Below are 19,322 nucleotides of genomic sequence, written 5' to 3'. Positions count from 1 at the left end.
GGGTCCTCGCGGCGGGGCCGCCATTTCACGCCGGGCCGTGACCCCGGGGTGGGGGGCGAGGGGGGCGTCCTCGCGGCGGGGCCGCCATTTCGCGCCGGGCGGGGACCCTGGGGAGGGGGGGTGATGGAGGGGTCCTCGCGACGGGGTCGCCATTTCGCGCCGGGCGTGGACCCTGGGGGTGGAGGGACGCCTGCCATTTCCCATCCTCCGGCCCCTGCCGCCCCCCGAGCTCAGCCCCAGCCCCGGCTCGGCCGCTGAGCCCCCGGCGCCCTCGCCCCGTTGCTCCGTTGCGACGCCGCTCCCGCGGTGCCGCTCCCGCGGCGAAAGGGCTGCGAAGGCCGCAGGGACCTGTGGCAGCACGGCGCCAAGGGTTTGAGTCTCCCTGAAAAACGTGGAGGCCGGGGAGCACCGGGGTATCGAGCAATTTTGTCGTGATATCCCTCATGTCGTCTTTTCTTTTTCTCTTAAGGCTGCCACTGCCCCCCGCATCCCGTCCACCAGACTGGCTCTGCAGAACTTCGACATGAACTACAGCTTGCAGTTCAAGGACACCTGGCCTTCAATCCGGGTCAGCCTTCTGTCTGAGCAGAAATACGGCGCCCTTGTCAACAACTTCGCTGATGTTGACCGTGTCRCCCAAGAGCTGGAGCTGCTAAACGCTGTGGATTTTGTTTCTGAAGCCTCCCAAAAGGCACAAGGTTTGCAGCAGGATTCGGTTGCGGAACAAGCAGAGAGGGAGGAAAGTGCGTCCCGGGAAGCGCCCGGTGAATGCCAGGCTGTGAAACGGGCAGAGACACCGACACCGCTTTCTGCCCCCATCACCTCCAATATCAAGTGTTACACGTTCCCCAGAGGAGATGTCACTCGCTTTCGTCCTGCACGGTAAGGTGGCCACACTGACTGGAGAGTTGGGGGGTCTTGTGCTGCACACAAACATTTACAGTGCCCTTTTCTAAATTTYGCCTTGAAAAGGGACGCTCACCTTACAAGTCTGGGTTTCTTAGAAGAGCCTGTTTTGTAGCAGTTTCATGACAGAAATGGCAGGAATTCTGGGAATAGAAACAAAACTTACTGTTCTCATCCCAGTGTTGTAAGACTTCAGCAAAACAAAAGCCTTGGGGAGAGGAAGGGTTGTTATCCTGTTTTCTTCACCCCAGTATTAAATACATGTCATACTGGCACATTTATGCTTGAATTAGCTAAAGAGTTAAAATTGTGTTTTTAAAAGACATTATTACTTGGTTATGAGAAGTGCTATACTATATCCAGCCAGATTTTTCTAATGTTTCATTGAACATTAGTAGTGGAAGCCATACGTTATTATTGCTGGTCTCAGGGTTTGAGTGTGTGTTAACATCAGCTTCTTTTGTATGTACCCATCTTAACTTTCACTTGCTTTTTTTCCTCACACGGTTGTTGTTGTTTTGCGCAAACCAGGCCGGACACTCTGGGGATCCTCAACTATTATCTCATGGATGCAGCATCTCTTTTGCCTGTTTTGGCACTTAACGTTCAACCTGATGACTTTGTCCTTGACCTCTGTGCAGCTCCAGGTGGCAAGACTCTGGCTATCCTGCAGACGGGGTTTTGTGGTAGGTAAAGGGATTATTCCCCACCCATCAACCTGGTACTGCTGTGCAAAACTGGGATGAGAGAGTTTGCTGTGGTAACTCCTCCTATCCAAGGATTAAGATGAGAGCTACACTGAGGGCAATAAGGAATGATTCTCTGGGAGTTATTTCAGTGTGGATCTTTCCAAATGTGGTGTGTTTCATCCGTGATGATGCAGTTCCTGGCTCAGCACCTGTCCAGAAACAGGGGTGGGAGGAAAGGCATCTTTTTTTTCTTTTTTTTTTTTTCTCTTTCACGTAGAGCTGGGAGCTCCTGTTGCCTCAGTGCTGAGATGTAGACAGAGACAAAAGCTTTTGCCTTTTGCAGGAAGCTTTTTTTTCTGTTGTCTTTGGGAGAAAGACAATGTATAGCTTTGATGTAGCTTTTGTACTTGCAGTGTTCACTGCACCTACTGAAGTTCGGCAGCCTCTGGTCTGCAGTGTATGTTGGTCCCCCAGGAAATGCCCATCTGGCCATTAATCTTTTGTGGTTATAAGAGGTAGGAGTCAGATTTAGTATTTTTAGAGTGAATTTCTCAATGTGCCATTTTGTCTCTCTTACTTCAGGGCATCTGGCAGCCAATGATGTCACTGTTTCTCGCACGAAGAGGCTGCACCAGATTCTCAATAGCTATGTTCCCAAGCAAATCAGGGAAACTGTGTGTGTCACTTCATGGGATGGAAGGAACTGGGGGGAACTGGAAGGTGGAACTTTCCATAAGGTAGGTGACCAAAAACATGAAGATAAGCCCATCGAGTTCAGTTTCCTCCTGTTTCAGAGGAAGACAGTAGCTTATCTAACAGTGTAACTGGGTAGGCCCAGTTCTCCATAGTCTGACATGTAGAGAAAGAGGTAAGGCTTAGCCGTATATAGTGTTTCTTCTAGCTATACTCGCCTACTTCCTGCAGGATCTGAAGTAGGGACATCCTAAGTTGTACCTGTATCTACTTGTATAACAGCCCTTAAAAGAACCCTTCCTAATTTATAACCTGTAAGGGGTTAAATCTGAGGCTTAGATAGTTACGTCTGTCTTCTCAACCACATCTTGGCCCCAGATTCCTGCCTCTCTCAGTCAGGGGTGCGTTGGTGTCCAGCTGTGCTTGCACTTCAGCAGTTTGTTTTGCTTGTGGGAGGTGGTTTTGTTGCTCCAGGAGGTGGTTAAGCTTTGGCAGTGCATAGCTGCATCCATATGGGTCACTCTCTGCCATGGTAGCAAGTATCAACAAGATGCACTGAGTGGAAACTTCAAATGAGGATATGTGCGAGAATGTGAATTTTTTCAGCACTTTTGTGTCTATTTGCTCACCCTGGAGACTCAGAAGCAGTCAAACAAATAACAATTCAGCATAGGTATATACCTGCACTCTGGCAATATGATGAGCTAGGCAAGGTACAAAGAGCTGCATTAATCTAGCTTCTGTGTGTGGCAAGGGTGGAGGAGCTGCCTAAAGAGAAGGTTGTGATAGAAGATTCTCTGAGCTTGAACTGAGCACAGAATCGATGCAGGATCTCTGCTGCTGCAGGTCCTTGTGGATGTACCCTGCACGACTGACAGGCACTCTGTCATGGAGGAGGACAACAACATCTTCAGCAGAAGGAGATCCAAGGAGCGTCAGATGCTGCCAATGCTGCAATTGCAGCTGCTGATGTGAGTGAGCTTGAAGCTATGCTATGTTGCCGTTTGTGTGTTTATGATAGCAGCTCTCTGAGTGCCCAGCACTGAAACCCCTTCTCCCATTGCATGTGCCTGTAYGGGAGCTCAGGCTCCTATTGGCAAATGTGGAAAATGCATGCAGTTTTTGGAACTGCAGTAGTTGAACATACCAAACCACAAGGAATAGAAGAAGGTAAAAGCATGCTTGGTCAAACCAAACGTCCTTCCTATCTCCAGCAGTAACCACAAGGAGGTAATAAGGAGAGTTTAAGAAAGAGAATGGACATAGCAATGTCCTTTCTTATGATGATCTCCCAGGTTCTGGCAGTCAGCCGTGGAGGGTTCCTGAGCTGTCCACATCTTCCCTCAGCAACACCGGGCATGTGGGAATTTCATTACCCCCATTTCACTAGGGAGGCTATATTAGCTGACTGTGAAATGTGGCAATAAYGAAGCCGAGCTTAGAGAATCCCATCACAGTGCTTTAACTACAAGAGCCTCTTGCCCTGTGTTTACTCTTCTCTCACTCACTTGGAGGTGAGTGTAAGATTATTTCTTTCAACTGCTCTGCAGTAGTGGCTCTCCCATTTTTAATGTTTTATCAGTCTAAGCATTTGTCTCACGCGTGCTGCTGTGGTCTAAAACAGTCTTGAAATTGCGCTAACACTGTGAGGCTCCTGAGCCTGCAGAGATCAAGGAGGCTTGTCTCTCTCYGTCTCTTAGGAATTAAGTGCTTGCTTCCTAATTTCGGAGGGTAGAAATGCTGGTGTCCCACTACAGTCCTTTTCTTGTGATGGTATGTTTGTTCATTTTGCCCATAGGGCTGGAATCCTTGCTACCAAGCCAGGAGGAGAAGTCGTGTATTCTACGTGCTCCCTCTCTCAGCTGCAGAATGAATATGTGATCGAGAGAGCGATAGAAATTGCAGAAACCGAATTTAACATTAGTACCCATGTCGAGGACTTGAGCCACTTCCGGACACTCTTCCAGGATACATTTTCTTTCTCCTCAGACTGCAGGCTGGGGGAGCTTGTTCTTCCTCACCTTACAGCCAACTTTGGACCTATGTATTTCTGCAAATTACGTCGAGTGTAGAGGGAATGACAGACCTCTTGGCTCTGTGGCAGGTCCAGTTTCCACACCATACCTCCCTGGGCCATTTTGAATGGAACTGATCTTGCTTCCCCACTGCTGGCTATAATGAAATACCCCACGTTTCCAGGGAAAGCAAAGCTGTTTTGTATTTATTTTTCTTTTTAAAATGTCCCAAAGGAATTCTGCTCTTTAATGCAGATTTTGAGAATAAATGAGAAAGACCTGCCATGGAGTCTCCTACTCTTTTATTTGTTTAAGGCCGAGGTGTTTAATCTTGGAAAGCGAGAGAGGTCCTACCAGGGAGAGCAATCCATCCTGTCTGTCTCAGAATGGGCTCAATCGCCCTGTGCGGATGTTGCTCTCTCCCTGCTGTCTGTTTTGATCCTGAATGAGCTGGTTCATAAACACCATCTGGGGATCCCAGATTTTCTGGTCCATATCTCACTATCTGCAAAGTTGAGTTGCAGCTCTCTCTGCTTATCTCACTTCTTCGCGATTTTAGAAAGAGCAGCCTGAGGTTATTGAAGAAGAGGTTCTTAAGGAAGCTGCTGCTGTGGAGGTGGAAATATCCTTGTGATGCTTGAGATGTGCTGGTGGAAAGAGCTCAGTGCTGTGGAAAGGCAAGTGATTATTGCCGTCTCTCATAGACAGGATAGCTTTGATTGAGGGAGAAGGTGTGAGCAGGCCCAAACACACTAGATGCTATTTCATGTGCAGTGGGAAGGTGTTCCTATGACTTTGAGTAAGCAGTACCTGTTCACTCACAGTACTCACAGTATTGTAATCGAACCCATCAGTGAGTAGTAAATGATAGATTACTGGCGCTTATGATAAGATTTGCTTAATATCTACATTTTTATTTTTTGTGAACAAAATATGGTTGGGCAGACATGGCTGTATTCGTGCAAATACACTGTCCCCTGCAATGCTGTTAGAATAGCCCACAGTCACATCTGTATGAAGTTACTTCAGTGTGCCAGCAAGAAAATACTACTGAGCTTTAAGGATCCTTTCCTCTCTCAGCATTGCCATGCTTCTGCAAGACACTACATGGATGAAAATGAGGGTGAAACCCCCATCCATGTCCATCCTTCTAGGAAGCTGGCAATTCATAATTTACGACCATGTGAACCCAACATAAGCCAGTGTTGCCCTCTGCATTGCATCTTGGGCCAACATGAGCATCAGTCTGGCTGCACAGTGTACTGGGTCAGGGAACACTGCATAGTCATTAATGCAGTAGAAGGAACTGGTTGTTTTCAGCCAGATCAGTTTACTGGTGCAGAGGAGGGGAGAAATGAGAATGAGCAGCAGGATGTGATTATAGAATGATTTGTGAAGCTGCAATGTCAGTCTGGAGCCCTTAGACATTGTGTGAATTTTTCTTCAAAGGAAGAAGGCAACGCAGCCAAGGCAGGGGCCCTTTTTGGCAGAAGGGTTTGGTGGCGTGAAGAGTTTGCATGATGATGTTCTGGAGAAATTATTTTGACACTTGCTTAGTCTCTGTCTCAGCCACTGAGATTCCAGGAGGAAATTAGACAAACTTACAATCCTTTTAATGGCTAACTAGAAACCCACTGTGTCCCTTCCAGGCTGTATGCTTATTGGCAAGGAGGGGGAGAGTCAATAGTTGTTCCTTTCTCCTTCCCTCCTTGCTGTAATTTATGCATTTCAGATCAGAAGTGAGGAGAAATCACAGAGCACTCTCTTATCTGTGTCTTGGCTGTCTCTGGCCCTGCAGATGCCGGACTGGAGAGGCTATATTGCTGTCTTCTCACGGCTAAGCGTCTCCACCTCCTTCATGAACCGGAGGCACAGCTCCTCCTGCCATGGCAAAGCCACGCACTGCACGGCCACGGGCAGTCCCACAGCTCCTTCCACGGCCTGCAGTGAGGACACAAGCAGTGAGGTGTTACCCACAGAAGCTCAGACCTCCAAGATCTTTTGGAAGCTTGGCTGAGCTACATGGCTAGTCCCTTCTGACCCAAGGGCTCATCCTCGAGAGCAGGGAGGTTAGAGGCTGAGCCCTGTTGTTCAAGCAGGGGCAGGCTTCCTCTCTAAAGCGTGCTGGGACAGAGAGAAGGCTCTTGCTGTTCTCATGATGGAAATGGCTGCCAAGTCTCAGGCAGCATGTGTGAGGTCAGCCCTCCCCAGTCAGCTCTGCTTGGAGCTGTCTTACTACCAGATCCCTTTTCCTTTAGCATCTTTGTGCCTGATCCATGCTCTGCTGATAGCCTGGGCCTGGCAGAACAGATCATGGAGCAGGAGAAAATTCCAGTGCAGTGCTGCAGGCTGTGGCTATAGGAAGGACCTACTCAAGGAAGCTTTGCTCCATGGCTTCTTCCTGGTTGCAGACTATAATCCAGGCCTTAGGTGCTCCCCCAGTCCCTCTCTGATGTTTACTGACTTGTGACCTTTGGGGCTTGGGAGAAAAGGGATTTGTGAGGCATATATAAAGTAGAGGTGACTTTTTTTTTTTTCCTTCTCACTGTGCCTGTATTGATGGAGCCATTTAGGAACCCCTGATTTCAGCGAGACTATTACTCTGAACACCCTGAACGGCCTCTGCTCCTTCCCTTTTCGTGTAACAGACCTGCTTCAGTGTCCTGTCCCAGGGGTCGTCACAGTATCCTTGGTAAAGCTTCAGCTCTTCTTCATCAGCTTCTGTCACTGTGCTGACTGGTACAACGCCAGCAGGGAAGTTCAAGACATTGTACAACATCGTGGAGGAGATGGCAGCTGAGAGAAGCAAAAGACAGACTGCAGGTAGCCACAGCCATCTATATTCTTTCAAACTTCAAGCATGTTCCTTAAGCCCCCTGAGAACTAGCCGCTTCTGGGGGAGATACTGCAGAGGGCTGGTTTTATGTGAGTCCAAGTCCCACTGCACGAAACAACTCTCACCAAATCACTTCATCTGCGTGTCTATCTCTGTTTGCCAGTAACGCCCATAAAATGCTTAGGTAGGCAGCAAAGTTCCCCAGCAGCCCCCACAGTTGGATGTTTCTGTCCAGTCACAACCACAGTGGTCTTTTCCCTCCCAGATTCACTTACTTAGGAGTTTCCCAGGGTACCCCGTAGTGAAAGCCGGACCCAGGACAGGGCAAAGCATGACGTGCAGCCTGAGTTCCCTCCACTTGTTGATGAACTCTGTACGGTACGCCTTGGGGAGGAGAGCAGAGATGATATAGAGGGCATGTCAACACCTGGAGCATCTCAGCTTCTTTGGGCTGTGCACCAGGCTCTCACGTGGCTGGGGGAGGCAGCAGCAGGCAGATCAGTGCACGAGGGAAAAAGGCAGGGCAAAGCAGCTGGTTACAGCATTTGTCTGCATGATGGAGAAACTTTTCCGGGATCACAACACTACCAGGGAAGGTGGGGGTCAGCGAATGTCCCAGCCCTAAAGGCTATGTACAGAGCCTCTATGGCCCCAGCTCTTGCGGTCTCTTATTGCTTTTTTCTCCAAAGCAGGACCTGCACTAAAAGCCTGTGTGCGAATGCCTTTCCCTGCCACACATGGACAAACCATGACTGAATGGCTCATGAGTCAGAAATTGGTAAGACCCCTCTTTAGCAGGCATCAGCTGCACTGGGACCACTGAGCATGGGCATTTGGGCATGAGCACTGGGCAAACCATAAAAGCCATCCTGGGTTGACCCCAAAGCCCAGGTAGCCCAGGCTTGTCTCTTGTTTGTGCCTTTCCCTCCATCTCTCCTCCTCAGCACTCCACTGCACAACCCCTTTCTTAAATAATGACCCCCAATCTGGTACTTGCTGTAAAGCCTCAACTCATAGCATGATGCCAGAGAGAAAAGTCCTCAAAACATACCATTATTTGATGCTGATGCTTCCACATCTTGTTCACTGACCTGCAAATGGAAACCACAGTAACATTTTTAAGCCTTAAGAGGAAGGGAAGATTCCTTAAATTATCCTCCAAGTTGATACGCCTCAGTGATTTTAGCAATTATTCAAAAAGTACATCTCTCCCAATTTCTCTAAAGTTTCTTTTGGGATTTGGGCAAATGTCTGGGAGAGGTAGAAAGAAGGTTTCTCTTGTGAGGCTGGGTTTAGTACTCAGCTCTGCTGAAAGCTTACTGTATAACCTTATCTAAGTCCCTTAATCCTTTATGGATCCCAGATTTGCTACAGGAGGGATGGGCTTGTATCAGACTGCCTGAGGTAGTTGTAAAACATAGGTAAATCTTTGGCATCTTGAAGAAACAAAAAGGCTGCAGCCTTTGAGAGAGCTGGAGGGAAAACTCATTTGTGTTGGAGGGTATCTGGATTCTTTATCAGTATCTTTATTGCTAGTTCCTCTCTGTAGAGAATAATGAAAATGGGATGTGATGGGTATGTCATTTAATCCTTCGTTACATAAAACTTTGCTTTAGCTTTGAAAGTGAATTTCTTAAGTGTTTCATAACTTATCTCAGGCCCTGGGGGACTGCAATCTGATGTGGAGAATCACCAGAAATGGCGCTGACAGAAACCATCAGAGGCTGTTTTCCATTCCCCCACCCAAGGCAGGCCCGGTGGGTCTAAGCCATTGCTGACAGGTGTGCATCTGGTTCCTGGGATGCCCCAGCGTCTCCTGGGGAACCTCTCCCAGAGGGAATGCTTCCTGAGTTCCCTGGCTGTAATGTTAAGCCTTTGACTTTGCATCCTGGCCCTGGGAGATGCAGGACTTAGTCTTTTGCTTCTCACCTTGCAGCAACCTAGAGCATGTTTGAAGACCTGTGGGAAGGCGTTATTATACTAGGGGTGTGGGGAGATGTATTCCTAAAGGCTAAAGTATAGTCCAGGACAGAGGGACAGCCCCTCCAGAGAGTGGGTCAGAGTGTGTCTTGAACCTGGTGTCCCTCACCCCACTATGGGCACCCGTTGCAGAAGGTACAGTTCATTTCCACAGACACCCCATTTCCCAGCAGGCAGCTGAGGAAGGTGCTGTCTTACCTCATTCCACACAAGGCACTCAGATAGTCAGCCAGGCGGGGAAACTGAAAAGGCAAGAGGGTCCTGTTAGGGTTGGGATGTGGGGCGCAGCAACTTGTGTCATCTTGGGAGACCTCCAGTCGCAGCCCATCTCTCTCCCTGGGGATGCTGCTCTGACAGTGAATTAAATTGCTTAAAAATGTTCCTCATAGCTCTCATTTTAGTTCATTTCCGACTTTGTTGTTGATTCTTGATTTGTTTCTTTCAGCCCAATATTTGCTTCTCACAGAAGAAAGCACTGACATGAAACAAGTCACCTTTTATTATTTTTGGTAAATAAAACATCTTTTACTGTGTTATCCCACAGAAACAAGACTTCTGCAAACACTGGTTGTCTCACATTCACTGCTACCTTTTTGATCCTGTTAGTTGATAACAACCCAATTGGACAGAAAGAGAAAACAGGATGGAGGAGAGAAACCCTACAAAAGGATGCTCACCTGGTGAAGGGGTTACAGTGAGCATCAACCCTTATTAACCATGAGGAATTCCCATGAAAACAAGCTCTTTGGGAGGCCTCAAACACAGGCATAGCGCTTCAAACTCCAGTCTGCCTGCTGCAGTGTTTCCCAGTTGCATGAATCAGTAGGAAACTGGGCATCACTAGGTCCAGTGTTGAAGAACTGCTTGCTGTGGACTCTGCATTATTCTTTTACAACTCTTGGCTGGTCCTTTTCTCATTTCCTTTTGCACTATATAAATCCTAGCAAGATGCCAGAAAAGACCTTCCCAAGTGGTAGCGTTTGCCTTGGTCTGAAATCCCAGGGTTTCCATTTAAAGGCATCTCCCAGTACCACCACCCTTTCAAGCATCACAGGGCTTTCCTGACACCACTTTGCCTTGAGCCTGAGGCTAGGGACTCACCAGAGGTTTAAGAATCAGAGCCAACAGCTTCTTCCACAGTGTTGGGATCTTGTAGCAATTCACCTGTGGTTTCAAGCCTGAATCTACAATATTTCCTGCGCTGAGAAACAAGAGGAGGAGGGGATCATGGCAGAGAAGCCATTTGCCTTATCTCAGAAATCTGAGTATCTCCTGTTTGGGGTAGGAGAGATGAGCTAGTTTTACCCATGCATGGTGCTCATGGGTGCAGGGATGAAAGTGTTTTACGGCACTCCTGCCAGAGGATTCCTACTTACAACAGATCCAAGAAAGCACGGCCTCCATCAGCAAAAAATGTCTTCAAAAACAGTTCGGTCATGACATAGTGGATCCGAGGTGGAGCAAATGGCACCAACTGCATCAAAGTACAAGATTATGTGGCAGCTTGGGGATGTGAATAGTTTCCAGTGCCTGACCGTGGAAATACTTCAAATGCAGAACAGCAGCCTCCCAGGGCTCCACACACCTGTGGAGAGCCCCAGTTCATCCCTTTCCCATGTGTGATTATTCTTCCCTGAGGGCTGCTCAGCCCAGCTCTGAGATCTTTCCAGAGCCATTTCCTCATCCTATTCTAGGCGATCACTGAGCCAGAAACTGCACCAGTTTCTAGCATGTCCCAGCAGACTCAACACCTGCTCAAACACAGACTCACCTTGCTATAAAGATCAGGTAACATTAACACATTTGTTACAGGTAGGTCTAGACCGAGGGGAAGGTGTTTTCCAACCCCTGCCAATGGCCATTTTCCCTCTGTGGTCCAGGAGAGGGCTCCCTGGACATTGAGGAGAAAGGGGAACGATGGCTCCCGAAGCCCTAGTGGGGAAGGACAGATCTAGAAAAGGCCAGGCCAGCCTTGCAGGGACAAGACGCAGCGTGTTTACAGAGCTTTCTGTCTGGTCTGCAAGGAGACAGAGATGGATTTACTAGTCACCTGTGCTCTTTCCCCATGAGAGGGCACTGCTATAACAACCTGATAGGCGATGTGCTGGCCTACAGTGTGTGACTGCATTGTGCATATGGATGTAGTAACTTTCACCAGAATCTCTGTTACCTTCGATTATTTTTCCCACACTGTTATCCTTGGCTAGTCCATTGTCAGATGGGTTTGGGGGTTATATCTACTCTCTGAAGAGTGATTGCAACAAAGAGAGGCAAAGATTGAGGCACCTTGGGGAGAAGAATTTGGTGAGGTCAAACTCACCTCATGCCCGGCTGCCCGCAGAGCATCCCTGGTTTCATGCACTGCCCGTCTCATGCAAGGAGGGAGTGGGAAGTAGCCATCCGTGTCGTAGTACCCAATCCGGAGGGGAGCAGAGCTTGAATACACCTAAAGGAAAGGAGCCACTAGTTAAAGACTTCCAACTTTACTGTGACTAGGCCTGCCCACATCCTGAAGCCCACTGCAGAAGGGGATAAAAGGTCTAGGTATTAGAGAGCTGCTGCTTATGGTTTCCACGAGTTACCCTTTCCAAATGTCCAGTGCCCCCCTTTGTCTCCAGTCTCTTCTTCATCCCTCCCTTCAGATAAAGCACAGCCACTCAAGACCAGCTGGTTCAGCCATTGCTACAAAGGAAGGGGCTAGGAAAACCTCCTGAAGTTCATCTGCACAGAGGGAGAGGAAGCGTCTTCAGTCAGGAGAAGATTTGCTGCAGGAGTTACCCAGCCTGTCCCATCTTCCCTTAAAAATCTCCATTTTTTGCTCCTGATGTTCTCTTCCTTCCCCACCCTTTGCTGGGGTATCTCAGTCCAATAATCCATATGCCAACTGAGAGGCAGAAAGAATACTTTTTTTGCTAGCCATTCTTTTTCTAACAATTATGACTTGTGCCTTCAAGGAAAATTAACAACGTTGTTGGAAACCTATACTGTAAGGATTCGTGGGCCCTTAAAATGTATGTATGCTGAGCAGGTACTTTTTCCTTGGTGTCCTGTGGGATGTTCAGAGCTGGCTGGATACTGGACCCTCCCTCCCTTCATCTGTCCCATGCCCTGGTGTTACTGTCTTTGTAACTCCACAGTGGCAAATTCCACCTCGGACTTCTCGTGAATCGCCCCTGAAGAACACGAAATAAACAGTAACCTTTTTATGTTTTGACGTGAAAGCACCCTCAAGAGGACCAGTGCTCTTTCACTAATGACTCACCTCCTCGTTGAAGGGGATGGGAGGCACGGTGGGGTCGAGCTGGAACATCTCCTCGCACAGCAATGCTTTCATGCACAGGGCCAGGCTGTCCACGTCCCTTGCCATCGGCCCCAGCGCACAGGGAACTGGAGGGGGAGGAGAACAAACGTCCACTTTAAGCAAGCAGGTGTACCAAACACTGGTCTCCTCCTCTATGTGGCCTAGCTGACTGCAAGGGACAGTCAGGCAATGAGGTGGGATGTTCCAGAGAACCTTCTGACAGGTCTTGGCTATCTCAGACCTTCCTCAGGTCTTTGCTTTAGATTTTGCTCAGGATGTCTGTGCTGTGGGGAAAGGTAAGCTCAAGGTAGCTGCAGGGAGACCACTGTTTGCCTCTTTGCCAGCCCATTCATCTGGACTGCCTCTGCAAAAGCAAATGCTGTAAGAGGCATCAATCCTTCAGTTGTACTTAAGGAGGGTCTAAACATCCCCACCAAAATAGGATGTTGTCATCCTCTGCTTTATGTGGACAGACACATAAAGAGCTGATCCTTGAATTGAAGACAGATGGGTTAAACAGACAAAGTAGAGACAGGGAATACAACCTTTCTGCTTCTACAGTAGGCCTTAGAGATGACATGACTTCACTAAGGTGTCCCTAAGGAGCTGTGACAGTCTACAACTGGGTATACTGAACCCAGGCCAAAGCCTCATGCTGTGCTATGAAGTGTCCAGACACAAGCAAACCTGGCCTCTCCCTCCTTCCACCCTTCCTGTTCTTCGCAGCATATAGAGAAAAACAATTCTAAATTCACATACCCGACAGAATCCCATCGATTGGGCCACTTGCTCCAGACAAGCTGGGAGGGGGCAAAAAAAATGTATACTGTCATTTCAATAACAGATATTCCCAGGAGGTCTGAATGGACAGTGGGGTCTTCAGTCTGAATTTCCATTCCCTCACCAGGGAAATGCGGTTCTGTGTGACCAGGCAGCTGTTTGCTGATCCATCAGTTTGCTGAACCAGCCCCAGATTGTCCTTGATTGCAGTGCATGTAGGACAAGGTACATGTGAGCTCAGAGGGGCTGTGTGTACCTCAGTAAGGAGCAACATGGGTTTGCAGGCTCCTTGCAGAGCAGGAAGGGCAAACCCCAGCACCTACCTGAGCCTCTCGCTCGTGGGCTTGAGCCCACACAGCCCGCAGAAGCTGGACGGCAGGCGGATGCTGCCACCAATGTCCGACCCAATGCCCAGGATGGAGCCTCCCCCTGCAATCAGAGCTCCCTCCCCACCGGAGGAGCCTCCGGGGCTCTTCTTGTGGTTGAAAGGGTTCAGTGTCTGGCCAAAGATGGCATTGCTGCAGTCGTAGCTGGGGAGAAGAAAAGCAGCAAGCAGACTGTCAGGAACAGCCTAATGCCTTGACTTCGCTGACTGTTCCTTACTGTGAGCCTGTGTGGCACAGCCAACCCCTGTCACCTTGTAATCCCTTTGGGACATGGCTTGTTCCCATCAGAAAAAGTTGGGAACTGAGGCACAGGCTGAGGTCACAGATCACTGTGTGTGGGCAGGGAATCAAACTGGGGTCTCTGAGTCCCAGAGCTGTATTCAAGCTGTCTACTGTGGGTTGTGGTGAAGAAAATGCATACCCCAGTTCTCCCTCACATACATGAGTGCACTTGATTTCTTTCATTGTGTGTCTTTTCCCCTAAATCTTATATAAAAGCTATTTTCAGCTGAACTGGGATTGTTGGCAGCTGATTGGAGGGGGAAATTGGCCAGGAAACATCTCAAGAAACACACAGGGAGCCTGTCCCCTGACCCTTGGGCTGGGTTTTAGCTTCAGGTGTACAGCCAGAGGAGACATTTCTAATGATGTACTACCTGAAGAGGGATTGCGACACGTTGGTAAGTGCAAATGGGATGGCCCCCTGTCTCTTCAAAACCTTGACTAGGACGCTGTCCTCTTGCACCGGGGTGTTCAAGAACTGCACAAGCCCACAGGTCGACAGATGTCCCTGCAAAGAGGAGAAATGACAGTGGAGAGGGTCAGTGAAGTTCCTCTGCAGTTTCAGCCTGCAGTTTGGGAAGGAAGAGCTGGTGTCCATGTTTGGGGTACTAGTCTGCTCCCTACTGTGTGTGCCCTTGCACAAAGGGCCAAGGACTCCTCGTCCCAGTGATGCCCGTAGCAGCAAAGGGCTGCCAAGCACTTGCAGGGTTAAGGCTTCTCCTAAAGCTGTCCTTGCTCCTTTTCATGCTATTTCTCTCCCCCATCCCAGATGCAACTCCACAGGTGCTCTTCCTTTACCCACTATCTCAAGATCAAACCCAGTATCCTGCTCTCCAGAGGTAGCCAGTAGTGGATGTTCAGGGAGGCAGTATAAAACCAGGCAAACAGTGTACTCCCTTCTCAGTTATTCTTGGTGTGTGGGGCTTACTTTTGGGCTTGAGCACTCTTAGCTGTGTTGGTAACTCAACATGGAGCAGACAGCCCAACAAATTCAGCTCAGGAGTCTGTGGTCTTCAAGGCCAGTCCTCATCAGGGCTTGTCCCTGTGACAGGGTCACTAGTGCATCTGTTCTGAACACAGGTTTATGGCTAAGGGGCTCAGTGGTCTGGTGTATAACTATTCACCCCTTGGTTTTGGCTGATGGAGGCTCTGGGACAGACTTGCTGATGCAGTTGGGTTCCCCTGCTCAGGAATTCTTGCATTGAGGCTTTGGACGCACATCCTCTTCTGGCAGCCGAACTGCTCATGTGATGGCTCCCTAGCCTGCTTCTGCCAGCATGAGCAGGGTTAGCAAAGATCTGCTCTTTAAACTGCTCTGGCTTTGCTGATTTTTTTTGTTCAAAGTGAAAGCATTCAGAAGAGCAGCACTGCTGATGCGGTGGCAATGCTCATCTCCATGGAGGAGCAGCTCTTGAACTGCTAGGGCTGCAACTGCAAGGAGATGTGGGGCCACAGCTTCAGACCAGCAGGGTTTCCTGTGGTGTAAACAGGAGGGGAGGATTAGGCCCCTTTCCCATCCTCTTGTGTCCCCCTTACCTCATAGCCCATCTAAATTTGAGCCTAACTCTCAGTGGGATGCTTCATGGGCACAAAGGGAAAGCACCTTGTGGCCAATGTGATCCTTGATGCTGATGGGAATGCCATAGAGCAGCCCTTTCTCCTTTCGCCGTTGTATTTCCTGGAGTTGCTCCTCACACTCTGGGATAAAATGTCGCAAGCAGTTTGTCTGCTGGGTCACTTCCAGGGCCTTTGCCGGGACACATTGAGAAATATGTGTTAGTTAAGAACAATGTAATTACTTAGATGCATTTGGTAGCTACCTGGATCCGTAAAGCAAGGACTAATGACTCGGGATGGAAGATAAGCCCTCCCTAGAGCATCCCAGCTCAAACCCTTTAAAAAGACTGTCCAGTGAGGGGTCTGACCGAGGAGACAGAGAGATCCCTTCCCTTTCATATCTTTTTTCTGATATCTGCTGTATTAAAGACTTGTCATAATCAACAGCTCCAGCAAGTCTCCTCAACCACCAGCCCCCACACCATGGTGTGGGGAATGTAAGTGATTTGCCCTTCATGCTCTGGATGGGTTCTCACCTTCTCTACATAGGTGTAGAGGACTGTCTCAGGAGACAGAGACCCTTCCCGCAGTCTCCCGGCAAGCTCCACCAGGGGCAGGGACAGGATGGCAGCAGTCTGGGCATGCGAGATCTGCAAAGGGAAGAAGGGCATGCCAGGACAGCATCTCCAGGTACCTGAGGCAGGGGCCTGTGCCTTGGCTCAGAGAGGGTAAGTCCCTTAAGTTTTGTCAACGTTATCAACTGAGCTTTCTGGAAAGGCAGACTCTGACTGTTTCAGCCTGAGTTTGAGCTGATCTGCAGGCCTTGTGGATAGCATGAACATGCTGTAAATCACAGCAGCCCAGCTGTCTCTGAAGGCATAGAAGAACTTCACACATCCACTGCAGCAAGGGACAAGGCAATGCATCACTTCTGAGCCTTCCTCCATGCACTGTGGCACTTACCCACAACTGAAAGGTAATCTCAGCTGTGCAAACACCAGCACTAATGAGCTGGTAATGAATTCCTTGCACACAAGTCTTGGGTTGGCCCTTCATCCCTCAGTGTGGGTACAGGCACTGTGCTATCAGCCCTGGAGTCAGCCCAGTCTGGCCTAAACATCTAATAATCCAGGTCTGGCAAACTACAAAGAAGCCAGTAGGGGCTCACAGGTAGATAAGGACTACTCAGATGAATAAGCCTGTCAGATCTCAGTGCCACCAACTCTTTTTAAGGTTTCATACTATATTCAAAAGAAAAAATTTCTAAGGGTCTTAGCTGGTATGCTTTATGTGCAGGTATGTTACCTGTGTAAAGGTGATGGTTTAACCAGGACATACTCAGAAGAGAACGGAGCAGGGAGGAAAGGGGGTTAACAATCAGTGTCACAGTAGGAATTTGTGACCACATCCGTGCTGGTTGGGTGCCTGCCTTATTCACCCCTGCTGCGTCCTGGTTGCTCCCAGAGGGCACCAAATGCCTGTGCTTCGTTAGTGTTAAGTCAGGCCAAGCATCTTCTGGGCAGCCTGCTGGGCTGGGAGGCCTCCCTGGCTAGGATCCCTGGTAAAAGCTTTTTTGAAGACTCTCTAAGAGCCATCAAGAAGCCAGGTTTTAGAGCCAAAGATATAGGGGAAGGATATGGACAGATGAATAAACTCAGAGTTAGGAAAATAAATTAATTTCTTTCTTGTACCCATAGAGGCAAGAGACATTTCCAGGTCCCTCAAGAACTTGAATTTGGATCAATGAAGGTCCAGTGCTTCATCACCTGTGTTATCCAAAACCTCTTCCCAGTGCGTAATTCACATCTCCCTGGCTACAGACTCCCACTGCATCTCATTCAGCTTGAGGAAAGCAGTGATCTCCCTTCCTCCCAACGCAGCCTTTCCTCTTGTTGAAGGCTGCTGGCACATCTCCTCTGGGCTCCTTGTTATAAAAGCTATAGAAGGGTGAACTAGAAGGAGGAGATGGAGAACAACATCAGCAGACCACCCCGGTGTGACTCAGACCCCCCCTAGAGGCACGTTACCTGTTCTCTGAACTGCTGAACAGCCTTTTCCATTTTTTTCACACCCTGATCCCGGGTCCTCCGAGCCTCTTCCATTTTCTCCTGAATCTGCCGTTTGCCCAGCCATTTCCAGAATGCCATGGCTGCAGCTGAGCCACAGAGCAGGGCAAGGGCAGCAGAAGGACTCACCTCCCCATCTGGCAGGAGCTGTCTGAGCTGTTGCTGCATCGTAATGCAGCTCTCTGGTCTCTGGGGATGGAGCGAGAAAGAAAAGCAAGGCAGGGGCAGGACAGCTTAACTGCCTCCCTGAAACTGTCCCTCTTCCCACCACCACTATCTCAGCTCAGAAAATGGTTTGAAAGTCCAATGCCAATCCCTGCAGAGCTGCCTTCAGTGAGGCGTGCAGGGGAGAATGATTGACTGGGAAGTGGAGAAGGTGAAATTTGCACGGCCAGTGAAGCTCTGGGGCGTGTCAGGCTCATACTGGCTTTCTGGACCGTGGTAAGATCACCTCTGGGAGGGAATGGCTGTGGGATAGCTGAAGAGAAGAAGCAAGGAAATAGCTTCTCTCCTGTTTCCTGGGCAACCTAAAAGGACAATGGGAAATGGGGAAAATCCAACTTGATATCACAAGATTTCCATGCACAGTGAGGGTGATGGTATGCTAAGAGGACCCATACGTGTTGGGTGCCCGTCAGCGCCCAAGCTCCTTAGCCTGTGCTGCTCCCATTTCAGCCCGCCTGAGAGATACAGCTCAGCACTGCCACAATGTCTGCATGCACCATGGGGAGAGGCTGGGTGCACCCCGTTACAGAGTGTGCTGATACCACTTTAGGAGTGGAAAATCCCACAGGGTTGCAGCCCAGAAGCAAACCATTCCCAGTAGAAATAGAGAAGTCTGTTGGCTGATGTCCTTCCAGCAAGAAGCAAACACTTCTTGCAACAACCTAGCTGACATCAGCCTCAAGCGAAAGGCCATGGTCTATCTGTGATCCTCTCTACCTGTCTTGGGGAGAGAGTTCTCACCCAGAGTTCATGACCATCTGCTCAGAAGAGTCATGACAGAATCCCAGAACCTGATCCCAGTCCAACAGAGTGTGGAACCGGATATAGAAAGAAAGATAAAGAGCCTTCCCTCATCAAGGCTAGAGAGTCCTTTAATGCTTGCTTTTTCATCYGTTGTCAGGTCCATTCTAAACTGTTAGACAAGACAAGTTCATTGTTGTTTCCCCTTAAAATTGGTGAGAGTAGTGAATGTTCTCTTTGTTTTTAACTAGTGAGATTCATGAGGGACTCTGGACAAAACTGACTTTGGCATCCTCTAAGAAACAGTCTGAAGATGACAGCAATTACCTAGTTAAGCTGACCTCTTACTGTGTTCCCTTTCAGTGGCGTCCTCGTCTCAGAGGATGCATCCTCAGCTAAACCACTGTTGGTTTTACAAGACTAGTCACCTGAGGACAGAGCAGCAGCCCATCTAGCTCCAGCTCCTGCCCCATGGTACCAGCTACAGCAGATGCCTTGGGAAGGTGCATATGAACAGAGTTGGCATGAAATGACACTCAAATCCTCTCCCAGCCTCCAGGGATCTGTGCAAGGGCTTTCTGAGCCAGAGGTGGGCTCTGGGTGTCTGGGTGTAATGGTGATGTAACCCCTGCAACAGACTGAGCAGATGAGGGAGTTATTTACCCCTTCCTGGGAGGCAATCGGGCATTGGCTTCCCACATCCACTTGCACACTAGATCCTGTGCTCTGATCCTGCCCTTTAGACACTTGGTAAATGTTTAATGGAGACAGAGCCAGCTGTGTCTGAACAGACTTGGCATTTCAAAGGGAGGTTTTATCAGCAGGCACAGCAGCATTTCCAGGTGGCCAAACCTTGTTGAGGGAG

General features: G+C 49.1%; 2 protein-coding genes across 2 annotated transcripts; one reads left to right on the top strand and one right to left on the bottom strand.

Moving 5' to 3' along the window:
• The first annotated feature begins 469 nt into the window (after positions 1 to 469).
• NSUN4 (NOP2/Sun RNA methyltransferase family member 4) lies at positions 470 to 4,586 on the top strand. Its single transcript, XM_026086890.1, has 5 exons — positions 470 to 882; positions 1,438 to 1,592; positions 2,178 to 2,332; positions 3,135 to 3,259; positions 4,087 to 4,586. Exons 1-5 carry the CDS (start codon positions 524 to 526, stop codon positions 4,358 to 4,360), a joined length of 1,068 nt encoding a protein of 355 aa, XP_025942675.1. The 5' UTR covers positions 470 to 523; the 3' UTR covers positions 4,361 to 4,586.
• A 73-nt stretch (positions 4,587 to 4,659) lies between these two features.
• Positions 4,660 to 18,930, bottom strand: LOC112975958 (vitamin D3 hydroxylase-associated protein-like). Its single transcript, XM_026086669.1, has 16 exons — positions 18,886 to 18,930; positions 17,453 to 17,680; positions 15,962 to 16,075; positions 15,472 to 15,615; positions 14,243 to 14,376; positions 13,524 to 13,730; positions 13,180 to 13,220; positions 12,382 to 12,506; positions 11,440 to 11,565; positions 10,496 to 10,593; positions 10,221 to 10,320; positions 9,318 to 9,361; positions 8,191 to 8,230; positions 7,415 to 7,523; positions 6,954 to 7,099; positions 4,660 to 6,244 (listed from the first exon to the last, which is right to left on the bottom strand). Exons 1-16 carry the CDS (start codon positions 18,928 to 18,930, stop codon positions 6,119 to 6,121), a joined length of 1,827 nt encoding a protein of 608 aa, XP_025942454.1. The 3' UTR covers positions 4,660 to 6,118.
• Between the last annotated feature and the right edge of the window lie 392 nt (positions 18,931 to 19,322).

The sequence above is a fragment of the Apteryx rowi genome, unplaced genomic scaffold (assembly GCF_003343035.1).
Source record: "Apteryx rowi isolate R43461 unplaced genomic scaffold, aptRow1 scaffold_7, whole genome shotgun sequence".
In the NCBI taxonomy this organism is placed as follows: domain Eukaryota; kingdom Metazoa; phylum Chordata; class Aves; order Apterygiformes; family Apterygidae; genus Apteryx; species Apteryx rowi.
The sequence above is the reverse complement of the archived record's forward strand: the minus strand, read 5'-3'. Positions and strand labels throughout refer to the sequence as shown.